Raw genomic sequence first — 15,381 nt, forward strand, 5'->3', positions numbered from 1 at the left:
AATAGTAGAAGGCGGGTCGAAACCGCACGGCTGTGGTGCGAGGGACTAGAGGTTTAAAAACGTTTCGCAGGCCAACAGCACAAAAACAGAAGTGGTTTTCCAGGCCTGGCGTGTCATGAATTGACGTCACGCACCGAACCTCAAGGAAAAACTGTCAAGCAACAAAGAACACATGAGCGAATCCTCTCTTATAACTAAGCAAGGGCAAGTGCTCACGAATAGTGACTGCGTTCATTCGAAGTGCACAGAACAAAAACTTATTGTGCATTTTTCGTCTATTCTGGATAGCAGTATTTACTCCTACGTTTTCTTTTTCAGTGTCGAGTTTCATTAATCAGGTTCGATTTATTGCTAGCTTTTTTTAGGTCCAGCCGGAAGCAGTTACTTTAGAGATCGCCTTATTAAAAAGATTCGAGTAGGTTTTCAAGTTTCTAAAATGTTAGTGATCCGCGTAGCTTTTCAACACCCCCAACTAAGGTAAGTGTGAATCACTGGCTCGGCTCGGTCTATGCCGTCCTTTGGTTTCTTTCTGTCAAAGATACAAGACAATACGCAACAGCTTGAGCAGGGCATTTTTTGGCTCCGCGCAGAAGCTTCTAGATTGGCTTGCTATTTCAGCCTGCTTGGAAAAACGAACTCAATGAAAAAAATATTGAATTCCGTCAAAACTGTTTGAAGTTAACAGAAGAGAACGCAAACTTTGCTATTTTGTTGTTAGTCCGAATCTTTCGATGAGGTTTAATTTTTTACACAGAAGAAACGGTACGAAGCTTGGGAAACGAAGGATCAAGCGGGATATGCAAGTCGTTTTTAAACAAGCTAGATAATCTTTTTGTTCAGGGTCCATGTTTTGGGATTCAAAAGCGCACGTGTGCTCATTTCTTATGTGGCCGGTAGCAAATTCTCTGGCGCTGGCTTTGCATACCTCTTTTAAAATTCCGGGTGTAGACGCAACCTAAGTCGCATTAAACGGGGCGCTTCTCCTACGAATATAAATGTGCCGGATGTGGAGCAGTAATCCAACACAATGTGGGTGAAGTTTTCTGAGAACAGGTATTGCACCTGCACCTAAGAATAATTTTTTGAATTTCAGCACGTTACTGCGAGCAGGGCTTTGGGTGCCCGTACATGAGAGCGTTTTGTGTAAACTGGTAGAAGTGCTTGAAGCGGGTGGAAAGCGAGTTTATATTCGTCACTGTCTTTCAATCTCTTTGCCTGGTGCAGGTATGCCTTGCGGCAGCGAAGCTGATACCTCCAAGTAAAACGTGCTTTTGGGTAAGTTTCCTGGTATTCTTGCACATGATTACAGAGTAAAAAAGAACCTTATGCAGGAAGAACGCATACGACGGCAGTGCCCGTCCTTATTCTGTGGGGTGCGATTACACTGCGTTGATCGTCCATAGCCTTTTGTTGTATTTGGTGAACAGTTTGGCGCAAATGCTTACACAGCGACCTTTCTGCGATGCAAGAAACAAGGAAGAAAATGACAATATTAGAGCATGGAAAAGTTTAATTATGATCATGGGACGACAGTTTCTTAGCATTAGCTATTCTCTTTGCTTGAAGAGCTACGGTTGCCGGCTTAGCGCATTTTGCAGCGAAAGCGGATTGAAATTGGTTGATTGGCCCTCCTCTTTCCACCCGCAGGGTGGTTCCCGTGGCAACCACCCTCAGGTTGCTCATTCCTTCATCAGCGTCAGAATCTCCTGCGTCCATGGTGGTGGCCGCCTCTGAGTTCTGCCTATGGCACTCCCCTTCTGGCCTCTTCTACCTCTGCCCTACAAGTGGAGAGGAGGATTTACCTCTCTTCACTTTTCCACCTGCCAGTCGTGGCAGGTGGTGTACACAACTCTACGCTGCGGGACGTTGGAAGCCGGACGCTTTTCTTTTCATTGGGCACTTCTAACGCTAATGCATTAAAACTTTTGGAGTTAATGATGGAAGGGTCGGCATGGATTATCTGCCTAGCAGCGACGGCGTTGTGGTACCGAACTGGTCGCGCATACGGGCACTGGAGTGCGAGAGAAAGACAAGGTGGCCCTATCATGGACGTATCATGGACGTGGCCCTATCATGAAGGTGGCGCTATCAAGGTGGCCCTATCATCTTGCCAGAGGCAGGATTTAACGTGACCATCCGCGGCGGCTGAGCAGCTATGAGTGCCTGCGAGTGTCACAGGCTCGCAAGTCCGATTTGCATCCCCGGTGGCTACATCTTGAAGGCGGTGAATTGCTAAAGCTGTTCAGTACTGCCATGCCGGAACGTGGTAGATAATTCTAAATGGTCAAACTTAATCGAGGTCCTAATTTAAACGCCTTCCCTCGTAGTTGAGAGTGTAGTCTTGATGCTATAAATTTGTTACACAATTAAAGCATGTAGAGGCTCCAGTGCCCCAAGTTTGGCAGTTATTGAGTGTTTCAAAATTGTGGTGCGGTGCATGACATGACTGCTGTAACGATACTACAACCGTATACGCGTAGAAGACTGCTCACACTTGGTAATATCATAAGCAACGTGCTAGTGCTTTCGTAAAGAAGCTGATGTTTTGGTGCTCCGAGCTCACAGGCAGTAAGGAAACATGAAAAATGCCAAAAAAAGAAAGATGCATGGGCTAATTTTCAGCACGCAGTAAACTAAGAAACAGGGAGCAGCCGCCTACGTGAGTAAACTCGGACGCCAACTTGATCTGAGAGCACAGAATCACCCGGCTACAAGCTGACAATACTTTTTACCTTGAGTTCTTGCGCTACTGAACTCTTGTGCTCAGCAGTGCTGATAGCCCCGTCGACACACGGACAGTCTCCCGTGGAAAACTAATCCAACTTGCTAGTTTCAAAGAGAAGCACCGCAAGCAGTTTCACCACGCAAGCTGATGAGCTCCATTCCCCGCACTGCACTGCGAGATTACTTTTCGTCAGATTGGGTCTCGGCCAATTTGCAATGCAGCTCCTCGGTTACTGCTGCACCAGAATTTTTTTAGTACTTTCCTCTCTCTGCCTCACTTTCTTCCGGCTCTGAAGGACGCTTCAATTTTAGGAGGATTATTTTTATGCGAAAGCTTCGACGAAGTGAGCGTCATGGATTGCATTGCTTTTTTTCTTCTTATTTAGTTGAGTTATAATTTCAGGCAGGAACCCACGCCATGCCTGTCTCTAGGTTTTCAGAGCCTGGCGTAGGGAGTTGGATTTACTTCCGCAGGACGCGTTTTTTAACAACACAATTAGCTATAACATCGAGGTACCTGAATAATTAGCAGTTCTCAGATACGGAGAAATATTGTGAGCAGTTCGACGAATATCATGTTGTGATAATTATCCGCATAAAAGGCCTTGTTTAATGTGAGCTGAATAAAGATTATTTCGTCATCTCATAGCTTCCTATGAGGAGAAATAGTATCAATGTCATTAGACGCTTGGAACTAAACGCTTCATCAAAGAACATTTTGTGTTTAATTGTATCTTATTAAAACATAAAAATCAAGCCACCAGAAAAATCGAAAAAATATAAAATATGAGTAGAGGAACCGCGTTTTTGGCAGTCCTTATGCGAAAGCAGGAGTGCTTGTATTTCCGAAGGAATTAATGAACAGAGGTAGCAAGCCACCCGAGAAAAAAAAGTAGTTCACGAGTTGGTATTCTACGACCGATGAAGCAAATTGGCTGAACGAAACCAAAGCTTATCTTGATTAAATTGATTTTATATTGGGTACTGTTAGGCATCCACTTGCACACTGTTATCTTGGTCCTTATAATACATGGGCTCAAGCATCGCGTACACACAATACACACAGAGAGCACATTCATTGTGCTGATAGCGAAAAAACGGCAGATCGAAGAAAAAACGTGAAATTACTAGAATGCATCGTGTACATCGATGCACCTATGCACGCATCGTCAACATGCACAAGCACGCAGAATGGTGGGTGCTTTGGGCTTAATGTGATAAGGCAGTAGCGGCATACGGTTGTGACAAGAAAGCGCGTCTAAGCACTAGGCCCCAAGCGATTGCGGTATCGTTCCGCCGATACTTGATGCGTCGAGCATGAACACTGCAACAGACATGCCCTATCAATTCCACAACACCTGCGAACACTGAACATGGTCCTAACGATTAATGTTCAGTGGAAAAACTCGATACATTGTTGGATCGGCTAAAACTAATATGCACAGTAACCTATATCACTGATACTCAATGCGTCTGATACGTTGTTCTGTTTTGAAGTTTCGGGGAATTATATGTGCACAATTTCTGTTTTTATTTATTCATAAAAAGTGACAAGTCTAACAAACGTAATCAAATGGATATCTTATTTGCCTTCATTCCTTATAGGGATTCAAATAACCAACCTCTGGAGCTGGCGCAAATGAATTGCTCGTCAACACAGTCTGAGAGCTTCACTGCACTATTGATGTTATTGCGATGGTGCATAATTTACAGGCGGGAAAGAAGAGCGGTTGTCCCACTCACCAGGAAAGGAGGCAGCATCATGGAGGTGGGTATGAACACGATGTGGTAGTACGGCAGGAACACGGCGTTCACCAAGGGCACGGTGAACCAGTCGTCGTCCTGGCGCGCCATGGACGCCTTGAGGAGCATGTTGCGCTGTTCTCGCTGTCGGCGCTTGGTGTGGATGTAGCCCAGCCCGAACGGAGAGCGCACTGTTTCGCGCTGGCAATGATAAGACGAATATTATGTGTGCGAGCATGTGCACTTTATTCTGTGTGTTATTAAACACCCGCGACTACTGAGTTAATAAAGAAATATATACGGCAAACTCAAGAGTGCTTGTTATCACGCCGGTTATTCCAGAAATTTCTTGTGCCGCATATTTTTCCGCCAGTTGCCAGGGCTGTTGAACTTGAAATGCTGCATACGGCCTTTCTACTTTGGAAGTATAATGCGAAGTAAAGTTTGACCCATATGTCTTGCCGTCAGCGAAATGGTGGCGCTCATTTTCTTCAAGCTGTTGTACCAAAAGAAACAAATGATTAAAGATTGGCGGCCGTTGAAATTTTTAGTTCCACAAAATGTGACCGACGATAAAAGACCAAGTGACAATCGATTATTCTAAAGCGAAGCCTAAAACGATCCCCCTTTCGTCGATGAAGAAATTTTGGGCACGCGGCGATCAAGACATTATTACGCAGTTCCTTGGCGTTGAAGTTGGGCTCCCGAAACGTTGCAGTTGCTTCGTATAATTAAATAGAACGTGTCAGCATGCCATGACACCATCGCGAAGAACTTTTTGCCGGAATACAGAAGCAGACATTATGCGAAAGATTACATGTAGTTCCCGCGAAACACTGCAGGCCGAATTTTATTCCAGACTTTTAATGCAGTTTTTAGCGTAACACGTCGAATTCCGGTGCGTTTCAAAATTTATTTTTTCATTATACCCTCAGGGATGAACCACTACAGAGGGGACTAAAGAGAAATTATTAGATGTGCCTATTTTTGTTTTAAAATCTATAAGAGATACGCCGGTACAGTCTGTGCAAGTGGTTCGTCCGGCAAATCGAACATTATTTATGAGACAGGGTGCAAATAAAAGACAATCAATTAAAATTAAAATGAACTCACTTTTAAAAATTTTGCAACCAGCAGCCTGCTTCCAGATATCGAACGCGAATAAGACATCTTTGAATGTTCGGTAAATTGGATGTTTCACGTAGCAGATTCATCAAACGGCTTCCCTGCACGCAGTGCCATCTCGGCAACGACGTCAACATCTTCTACTTTATAAAACACGCGAACTGTATAAGTATTTCGTACGCTAAATATTTGAGCGACGGTAATAGACCACGGTGCAATGTGAGAAAGCCAACTTATCGAGTTCTCGAACGCATGCTTTTTATATTCGATTTCTCAAGCCAAAACCCTGTTACTGACATTTCTAAACACTCCACTCGCCTTCGCTAAAGACGACCTTTGATTTCGCGCTACAGTTTCGCACAGTAAAATAAAAAATATAATCTGGATTAGTTCAATGCAATTAATCAAACGACTTTTAGTTGCACTCTATCTTGTAATAATGTTCGCCTCACTTTATGATTTACCTGCAAAGACAACCCCGACGTATCTTTCACAACTTTGGAAACAGAAATATGCATGGAATAATTTGAAAACACCCAAATATTGTCAACTCTGGTCACTAGCACTTTTATCGGGCTCTGATCACGGTATTAAAAATTCGTAGCGTTTAAAGATAGCTTTGGATTTTTGTGTTAAGAACTGACCATTCATAAGCTGCCACGAATAGCCCGTGAAACTGTGAGGGAATTTTCAGCCACAGATATGCCTCGTTACAGTACTGTTCATATGATTTGAAAAGGAAAAGAAACAATTAAATTTAAGTTGAGGAAAGCACCTACTTATACGCTTGCAGCTTTGACGTTAATAAGCCCACGTGCCGTATCAAAAACAAAAAGATGTCTCTCCTTGGCAGAACAGAACTTTTTGAGGTTTCCGCACCCCCCCCCCCCCCCCCCCACCCCACACACACAATTAGAGCATACTTCGGTAACTAAACACGGATTTTCCGAATACCATGGGCAATAAGAATTTAGCGATACGTGTGTAGTGATGGGTTCCATGCAAAATGAAGAAAATAAAGATTTTTTCATTTTAACCATATTAGGCTCCTTGTGCTCCAAATGCGAAAAACAAGAAAAGTTCAGTTCACAACGAGTACCAGAACTATTATTAGATCTGAAATAAGAAGGCCTCTCTCTCTATGAAATGAGAACGATCATGGTAGTTTTTCAGTATCGGCACACATTTTAAACTGCTGACCCGAAAGACGCGGGTTCAGTCACGGCCGCGGCGGTCGAAATTCGATGGAGGCGAACTTCTAGAGGCCCGTGTACTGTGCGATGTCAGTGCACGTTAAAGAACCCCAGGTGGTCGAAATTCCCGGAGCCCTTCACTACGGCGTCCCTCATGGCCTGAGTCGCTTTGGGACGTTAAACTCCAATAAAAAAACACTTTTTAAACAAACTTTGATGAACCGGGTACTTAGTTTCATGACTAAAAAAAAAGCTGCAACCGACAAAAATTTGTCAACGAAACTTAAGGCCTGTGAGGATGCGAAAGAATTAAATTGCTGAATCATGGTACTTTGTAGAATGACCATGAGTCATGACTGTGACTACAAGGCATGGCTATGCATACTTTGTACGACCTCTATACAACTTACTTTACGTTACTTGTAAAGTACTGATTCATGCTACGTTGCAGAATGACTATGAGTCATGAGTGATGGCTTTCATACGTTACGTTTCGTCGGTCACGACTAAACATGTTCGCTCACAGGCGTTGTGACCTCGTACACCTTGTTATGACATCCCCTGAATTTCGTGCCATGGATGGCGAGTACTTTTTGTAACAGCGAATGCCCCTCTAAGCAAACAAACAAACAAACAAACAAACAAACAAACAAACAAACAAACAAACAAACAAACAAACAAACAAACAAACAAACAAACAAACAAACAAACAAACAAACAAACAAACAAACAAACAAACAAAAGAACAAACAATAAACAACAAAAGAACAAACAATAAACAGCAAATAAATAAATAAATATTTATTTATTTAAAATGTTGCATTGCTTTGTGAATAAATAAATATTTATATGAATTTATAAATAAACATTTATTTTTAAATATAAATAAATATTTATTTATTCACAGTGCAACGCAACACAGCAATTTATTATTTAAGAGCAATGAAGGAGCGGAGCAACGAAAGTTGCTCTCACCACTTGTGCGAAGTAATTACCTTATTGTCAGTGGCTACATAAAGGGTTTCTTCTTTATTAAGGCAATGGAAAAGCAGTGGAGAAGTGGGTAAGGGGTGGTTTAGCTAGAAAGAATGTGTTTGTAAGTGTTACAAGCTGCCGAAAACAGCAATTGCTCGAAGCCAGATTTGTGTACCCTGAAGCAAAATTCCTCTCCTTCCTACTCCCAGTCCAACCCCCCCCCCCCCCCCCCCCAAGAAAGAAAGATGAAAAAAAAAGCAAGAACAAAGAATAGATGATGCGTTCATGCTACTGATGCTACTGCGACCAATTTATAGAATGACATTCAGAGACAGGCATTTGTACGCACAGTATATGCGTTATTAAACTTCAGCATTTAGCGCCTGCAGCAAAAGATGCCAAGATGGACAGAAAAGAAACAAAACATTGAAAGAGCTCCTTTTTTGTTAAAGCCAGACCTTTAGCTATTACAGTAGTTCTGGTGTTACCGCGCGATGATAGGGGGCGGTAAGCGGGCGCTGTGATTTTTTCCCCGTGTGACTAAACAAAGGCTGCTAGGGGCCGTTGTTAGAGGCTCTGCACAAGCTGTACTTTCGCATAGCTCCGCTGTCTGTACACGTTGATTACTGAAGAGCGGCAGTCACCCGAAGTGGCGGGGCATTGCAGTCGTTCTTACCGAGTGCAGCATTTTATTTCATTTGCTTTATAAATGCTTCGATTCACGCGCCGTGTCATAACAGAAAACGCACGGTCGGTTCTTAATCAGATGCAAATACCATTGTTTCTATTCAGGAGAGGCATATTTAGTTCGGGGACAAAGAGGCCTGAACCTTTTTTTGCGGCTGCGCGGAGCGTAATAATTAATTCTCGTATGACACATGCATGTGCTGCGATCGGTCGTTTCTCTCTGCTTGCGCCAGCGTTGTAGGTAGACAGGCACCCTTGCAAACCTTCGGCCCACACACGCGTCTGATGCATCGAATAGCCGCTGCAGTGAACCGTGTTTTTATTATCACATAGCACCCACCAAATGATATGCAACGATTATTCTAAGAAAGATCGGCGGATGTCGGTGTGGTAAGAGCATGCGGACAGGCCTGCACGAAACTATGAGGTGTTAAGCAAAAAAGTTCCAAAACTTCTTGCTCTCACCCGAGACGAATCGGCCACACTCTAAACAGGAATATGCCTGCTTGGGAGTACAAAGGGCTCACCTCCTTTAGCGTATTCTCTTATAGGGGCAGGGCATGTTGCTCAATTTCCGGAGCAGATTTCGATCACTGATATATACGGAATGCTTACTCTTGGAAACGGAGGTATATTCCCACTGCAAATCGTAGTAACTTTATGCAGTTAGCAATGGGATAAGGCTTTTAAACGCGGCAAGGGAGGTCTTGAGGTTAGCAAATAATAATAATAATAATAATTGGTTTTTTTTGGGGGAAAGGAAATGGCGCAGTTTCTGTCTCATATATCGTTGGACACCTCTTACGGCGCGGTTCAGGTGTCCAACGATATATGAGACAGGAGGAGGAGGTTGAAATCTCGGTTAAAATCTTCGTAAATGCTAGTACTAGGCCTGTTTCGAAGAAGAAATTTGTTTCCGTTGCTAAACTTAAGTATTTCATATATTCAGCGACTGAAATCTACCCAGGGACTTGCGTAGCACATCCTGCCCCGCAAAGAGGTGCGCTAAAGAACAGCTTACTCCATTTTTACTCCTTTCGTGTTTAGAACGCACACCGAATAAATCGCACGAATAAGTCAATAGCTTTCGCTGCCACTTCTTCCCCTACGCCACAGAAAAGGAAACGAAATAACCCTGAAGGTCAGGCTCGTTGGTAAAAATACATTACGATTAAGCAGCACCAAGAAACACAGACACAAAGAAGAGAAGAACGCCACATGCGAAGTGTGTGAAATAAAAAAAAATATTCGGTCACCTCTAAGCCTTGGACCACTATCTTTACGCCCGAAGAGCTTCGTGGACTATGCTCCAGATTAAGTGACCACACTTTTAAGCTGCTGTGATACTCCATGCAAAGTTCACTTAGACGAGTGCTTAGAATGTGCATTTTTCATAAGTTAGGTGGGCGAATGAGATTAAAAAGTTTGCGGGGATACGGTGGCCGCAGCTGGCACAGGACAGGCTTAATTGGTGAAGCATGAGAGAGGCTTTTGCCCTGCAGTCGCCGTAGTCAGGCTGATGATGATGATGATGATGATGATGATGATGTTATGCAAGATGAAAAACCTGGCTCCGTATGTTCTAATATTTACTTTCCTAATTCATTATTTCAAACCTTTTTATTTGGCCAGCGCCACAATCAGAAGGTTCTTCAAAAGCAGTCGTTACCAGTACTGCGGTGTAAATAGGCTAGATTACAATCAATTACAAAAACTGATCGTTACAAAATACTGCACTTCGCATTCCTAAACTCGACGCATGGTGCAATTTGGCTGATTAATTTTAGCGAACAACGCGAGGCAAGTCTAGATGAAGTCAAAGCCGTGTATTGCAGCTGCCGAGCTGCCAGACTGACTTCAAAATTTTTCTGGCCTGAAAAGTCGGGGAGCGTCAGTCTCTGTAATCTATCCCGCGTGGCAGAGTGAGTGCATCCTCCTGGGAAGTTACTTGGAGAACTGAAAGTTGCGGCTCGAGCGAGAGCGGTGCATATTTGATACGAGCTCGTCATACTCGACCGTTCCTTAGTAGCCCAGGCCCGACTTGGAGAATCCTTTCTTTCGGAGCGGCGTCTCCTGGACAGATTCTTCACGACACTGTTTACAAGCACGCTAAGGAAGCCTGTAGCGCACTGCCCCCTTATAGAGCCGTAAAAGATGACCGAAAGGACGCCTACAAAACATGTGGGAACAGAGTGAACTGTAGATTGTGTGCTCATAAAGCCTTTATGCTTACGTCTAGTCATGAATACTTGATGCCTGGCTGCCCATCTTTGCACATTGCGTCGTGACGCCCTATGTTGCTCTGAAACGCTGTCTTACCTGTCCACATTATTTTATAGAGCGTGTATAGAGTTGCGTTATGATGGAAACGCTTTCTGCCCTTTCGCTGCTTGAACCAAATGCTTAAGGCATGTGGTGTTGTATAAATAAATAAAATAGAATACAGCATTGGCTAAGCTGTCTTACTTCAGAAGCTGCGAAATCGATGTGTCACGAATGTGTTGATTTTATACCAAGCGTGAGATTATACAGAGAGCTGCCAGTTTTATTGGGAAGTAATTGCGAGTGACAAGCTTTCTGTTAATGTTACAAATAACTCCAGGCGAAGTTAAGCTGAAGGATACAGAATAATTTTTTTTTGCTTACTTCAACCACGGCTGTGGAGTGAATGCCCTCAGCGATAGCTCCTTGGGCTCCCCATCGGGGACTTGGTGCACTCCGGTGCTAAATTGTTTTGGCCGTTTATGCTAAGCTTTCAGGTATATTGAGGGTGACAACCACTAAGCTGCCTTTACGGATTACATAAGTAGTTTCATTATGCTATGCGTAATATTTACCGTCTGTTTTCACAGGACCGACTGAGAGCACCTTGATTAGGATCGACATAGTCTTAAATAAATAGACACTGCGACTTTGATCGTAGTTTTTAGTTTAGAGTAACGAGTGCTAAAATATTGATTACATGGTCACGAAAGAAAAATCTCTCCATTTCGAAGGGTACACATCAATTAAAAATGTCGTATACTTTTCTGAAAATTCTTTATAATTTGTTCCGGCCCAATGAAAAGAGCCAGACGTTGAAACGTGAAGGCGCAAACGTGATGGACGTTTGACCACTGTGGTGACGTAAGGTTCTATTAATGTGACACATGAAAATCTCTCGTTCTGTCAACCAACAGCCACGTTGTGGCCCGAGAAAGAAACTTTTGCAAATTCAAAGGTTTTTAAGATCTTCGGGGCTTAAATACCGGCGTAACTACAGCACGCGTAACATTCCATGTCAGCTAAAAAAAATATGGTTCCAGTGGCTTGAAGCGCTGAGTTCAACACGCGGTAAGACTACTGTTTTTGAGCGACCACTTGAAAAGCACATCAATGATAGCCCCGTATAATTCAACCTGTGCTGGCATCACTCTGAACGCTGGGATTTAAACAGAAGCAACTGCAGCCATTGAGCAAAAATGGCGTGCTTACAAAAAAAAAAAACCCCGGAGCTCGCCTCGAGGTACTAGGTTGAGTTTTTTGACGGGTACGGGCGATTCTGTGTTTTTATTTAAGGAAATTTTAATGCATTTCTTTCCTCAGGTGGAAGAAGGTTCATTCGTTTTTCAAGCACAAAATACATTAGGGGCTAAGAAGTGACCGCTGAGCATACAGTTTCTTCAGAATTTATTACCCAGTGGGCTATTTTGTACAGTGAAAATCCAAAATATTAAATGAGAATATTAGCTTCTCCGCACTTCTTAAGTGCAGTGCAAAAAAGCCTGAAGATAATTGCGAATTGGGTGTTTCGATGGACCAGTGCCGCTTTACAGGGTGGAGACACGATTCACATCGGCACCATGTTGCACTGAGCGCAATGCCAGGGCTGTTTGGAAGATAATTTGCAGCTTCTTTTAGCAATTTTGCACATTTCGTATTCAAACATGATAGAGTTGTACAGAACAATGCTCAGACAGTTATTTTTTTATCAATTAGATAAAAAATAAGTAATATTTCATGCTTCATCTTCCGAGTGACTTGGTGCTTTGTGAACAGCTGTTACCTTCGGAGAGCGAATGTAGGATATTGTAGTAAAATGCTTCTGTACGAGAAGGCCTTGGAGTGGTGAGCGATGGTACCTTAGGTGTCGGTAATGAGTATGCGTCGGGAATGACTTTTTTTTTCAGACGGTAAGCATAATAGACATACACCGCACTTGGAAATATTTTGGTCTCATGTGGTCTGAATAGTATTCTAAATACCGAATGCGTGTTTCTGCGGAAAGGGAGATAACAGGCACTCTAAAACCACTGAGAAGAAAAAGTAGCACCTTACTGGTTAGGAGGAAGTATTTTCTGTTCCATAGTCATTGATCGGTATAAATCGCATGAGATCGGAGCACCGGTTGCCTTATTCTGATGGCGGGAACACAGGCATTGAAAGAGGTGATTATGAGGAGCTCATTTTGTCAGGTTTCTTTGCGAATGGGTTGTGTTAATATTTTTCTCCTGTCTTGTTTTTTCGTTTGCTATAAATACAGTTAGCCCAGTGAAGGCACTTGTTCTTGACCAACGCGACTGAGCAGGAAGACGCCATCGCATCGTACCACCAACTACGTCCAGTCAACATCCTCCAGACGAAAATGCAACTACCGGCAAGATTTTTTTTTGTTTAAAATGCCTCTAAAAGAGAGCAATCACGGGAACGTGAGCACTTGCTTCAGACGCGTCATCAGCTGTCCAGCCCAGTGCAGTTTGGCGGCGAAACTTTTGGAAGAAAAAATTTGCTGCTCATGCATGAAAATTTGTGCATTTGGCTCTGTAATTCATGATGCAAAAGCGGATGTTAACTGCGCAAAAATAGTTACTGTGTGGTGATTCATTCACCCTCCTTCCAAAGAAGCCCGGCGCCCGGTGAGCAGCCGTTACATTCGAATCACGCATGCGACTTAATGATTCCCATACAAGGGAATGGAAAGAGGTGCTCGTTATGACGTATACATCGCGGAAGCCAACCGTGAACGAAACCAAGGAGTATATGGGATGTTAATTTGTAGTTTAAATGAATGGGAGATGAATCAAATCACAAGAAAAAACAAACCACACGCAACCGGTTTGATCCGAACCTACAACCTCCGAATTTCGCGTCCGGTGCTCTGCCATCTGTGCTACGGCGACTTTTTTTTTCTTTATTGCCTGAGCTACGGCGACGGCTGTTAAATTTTCTGCTTTCGGTGGCATTTGTGTGTAGTGTAACCGAACCTTGAGAGTGTTCACTAGCGCCACCCTCGTCCATGGCGGCGGACGTAGTACGTCCACTATTACCGCGTGTGCACGTAGGAACGTGATCGAACGGTGAGGGCGGAAGCTACGCGAGAACCCTTTTATGCTACCTATTTCATCAAGACTGCCAGACCCGAGGCCGTTCGATGACCAAGATACTTTAAATTCAGAATAAGAAAAACAAGACAGCCGCTGCCCCTTCCCAATGCAGCCAGTGCACTGGGGATTGAATGGCTCGTGGTAGCCTTCTGATCCCCGTACAGACGCAGCGACTGCATCATGCGCAAACACACTACATTTAGCCAGGTGGTTATTGCCGCGAGTAAAACAAGTATGTACTGCCTCTTTCCAGTTGAGTCACACTCTTTCAGTGGCCACATTGCCGCACAGAGACTGCACTTCACGCGTTGCGGTTAGCACGCAACCGGCGACGGCAGAAGCCGACATGGCGTCGCGAGGAGCTAAAGGAGGTGCGGGATGCGCCAGAGGATGTCTCCAGCAAGCAAGCGAAGGCGCGGGAATTGAGGCACCCTGACTGCGACTAATTCGAGCGAAAAAAAAAAACTTGGCGTGCTTTATTTACTAGCTTCATACATTCTAATCCTCGAGTCTCGCCGAACTTTCGAAAAAAAAAAAAACGTTACAGCCCCCTTTGACGTGCTTACATGGAGCATTTTGATCCCACAAAGCTATGACCAGGTAAGGTCGCTGATTTATGCTGCACCAGAAAAACAGCCAAAATGCATCTTATTTATTTTTCTTTGCGCTTTATTTTTTTATATGATAGCAACGAACGGAGGCAATGAACTCGAAGCATAATAGGCTTCTGAAGTGAATGTGTCAGTAAACAACGCGCGAAAGTCTATCGCATATCTAGCTGGGATCATTCTTTCATAATTATGAAAGGTAATCTTTGCTGGCGGAGTCAACAACAATAGACGTACCACCGAGCATAACGCGAAGGGACACGGTGCTAAATTGCAAAGACCATGAGCCGGTCATCGATCCTGTCACGCCGCGATCGATGGCGCTACAGTAGAACACGCAGCTGCCCTGCCGTTTTTGTTTTGTGGCATTTACGCCAGCAGTAACACGTACAAGAGCAACGACGCCCACAGCTATATGCCTGTCAGCGATCTAAATGACGTTGTCGGTTGCGAGGCAGCTATGGGAAGGCCATGCAGTGAGCAGGTACGCCTTGATCGTGGTGCTGCGTTACCAAATGCATACAGGGGATGGCCAATAATGGCCATCGTTAGCCGAGAAAAAGGCGCCATATTTTCAAGCCTTGGAATCACTGGAAGGCGCTGCTTTTAATGTCGCATACGCATCTGACCGTGATTGAGCCTCCGCCACGGAGTGCTTCTGATCTGGTTATAACGTCCCGAAGCATCGCTGTCGGCCATGGCTAACCACACTCGCCCCCGATCTTCATTGTCTGCGCACTTACAGTCAAAATTATCAGTTTGCCCTCATCAGATAATGTAACCATGGATTGCATTATCTGAAAATGTAACCTGCAATCTCCGGGTCAGGAACAGGATGCCGTTGGAGCTGCGATGTCTCGGCCGATGGCGTGTATTTGCTCTCTAGACAAAGTGTAAGAGCTCTGCTCAACTAGCAATCATTTTTAGGATGCCTCAAAGGTTAATGCCTTCTAAAGCATAGAG

General features: G+C 43.9%; 1 protein-coding gene across 1 annotated transcript in view; it reads right to left on the minus strand.

Annotated features, from left to right (window-relative positions):
- LOC144124353 (neprilysin-11-like) overlaps nucleotides 1-15,381 on the minus strand; it is an 81,456-nt gene that overhangs the window by 14,831 nt on the left and 51,244 nt on the right. Inside the window, exon 7 of the mRNA XM_077656984.1 lies at nucleotides 4,468-4,668. Coding sequence (XP_077513110.1) covers nucleotides 4,468-4,668 — 201 coding nt within the window. The remainder of the gene's footprint in view (nucleotides 1-4,467; nucleotides 4,669-15,381) is intronic.

This window comes from Amblyomma americanum, chromosome 3 (genome assembly GCF_052857255.1).
Source record: "Amblyomma americanum isolate KBUSLIRL-KWMA chromosome 3, ASM5285725v1, whole genome shotgun sequence".
Classification (NCBI taxonomy): domain Eukaryota; kingdom Metazoa; phylum Arthropoda; class Arachnida; order Ixodida; family Ixodidae; genus Amblyomma; species Amblyomma americanum.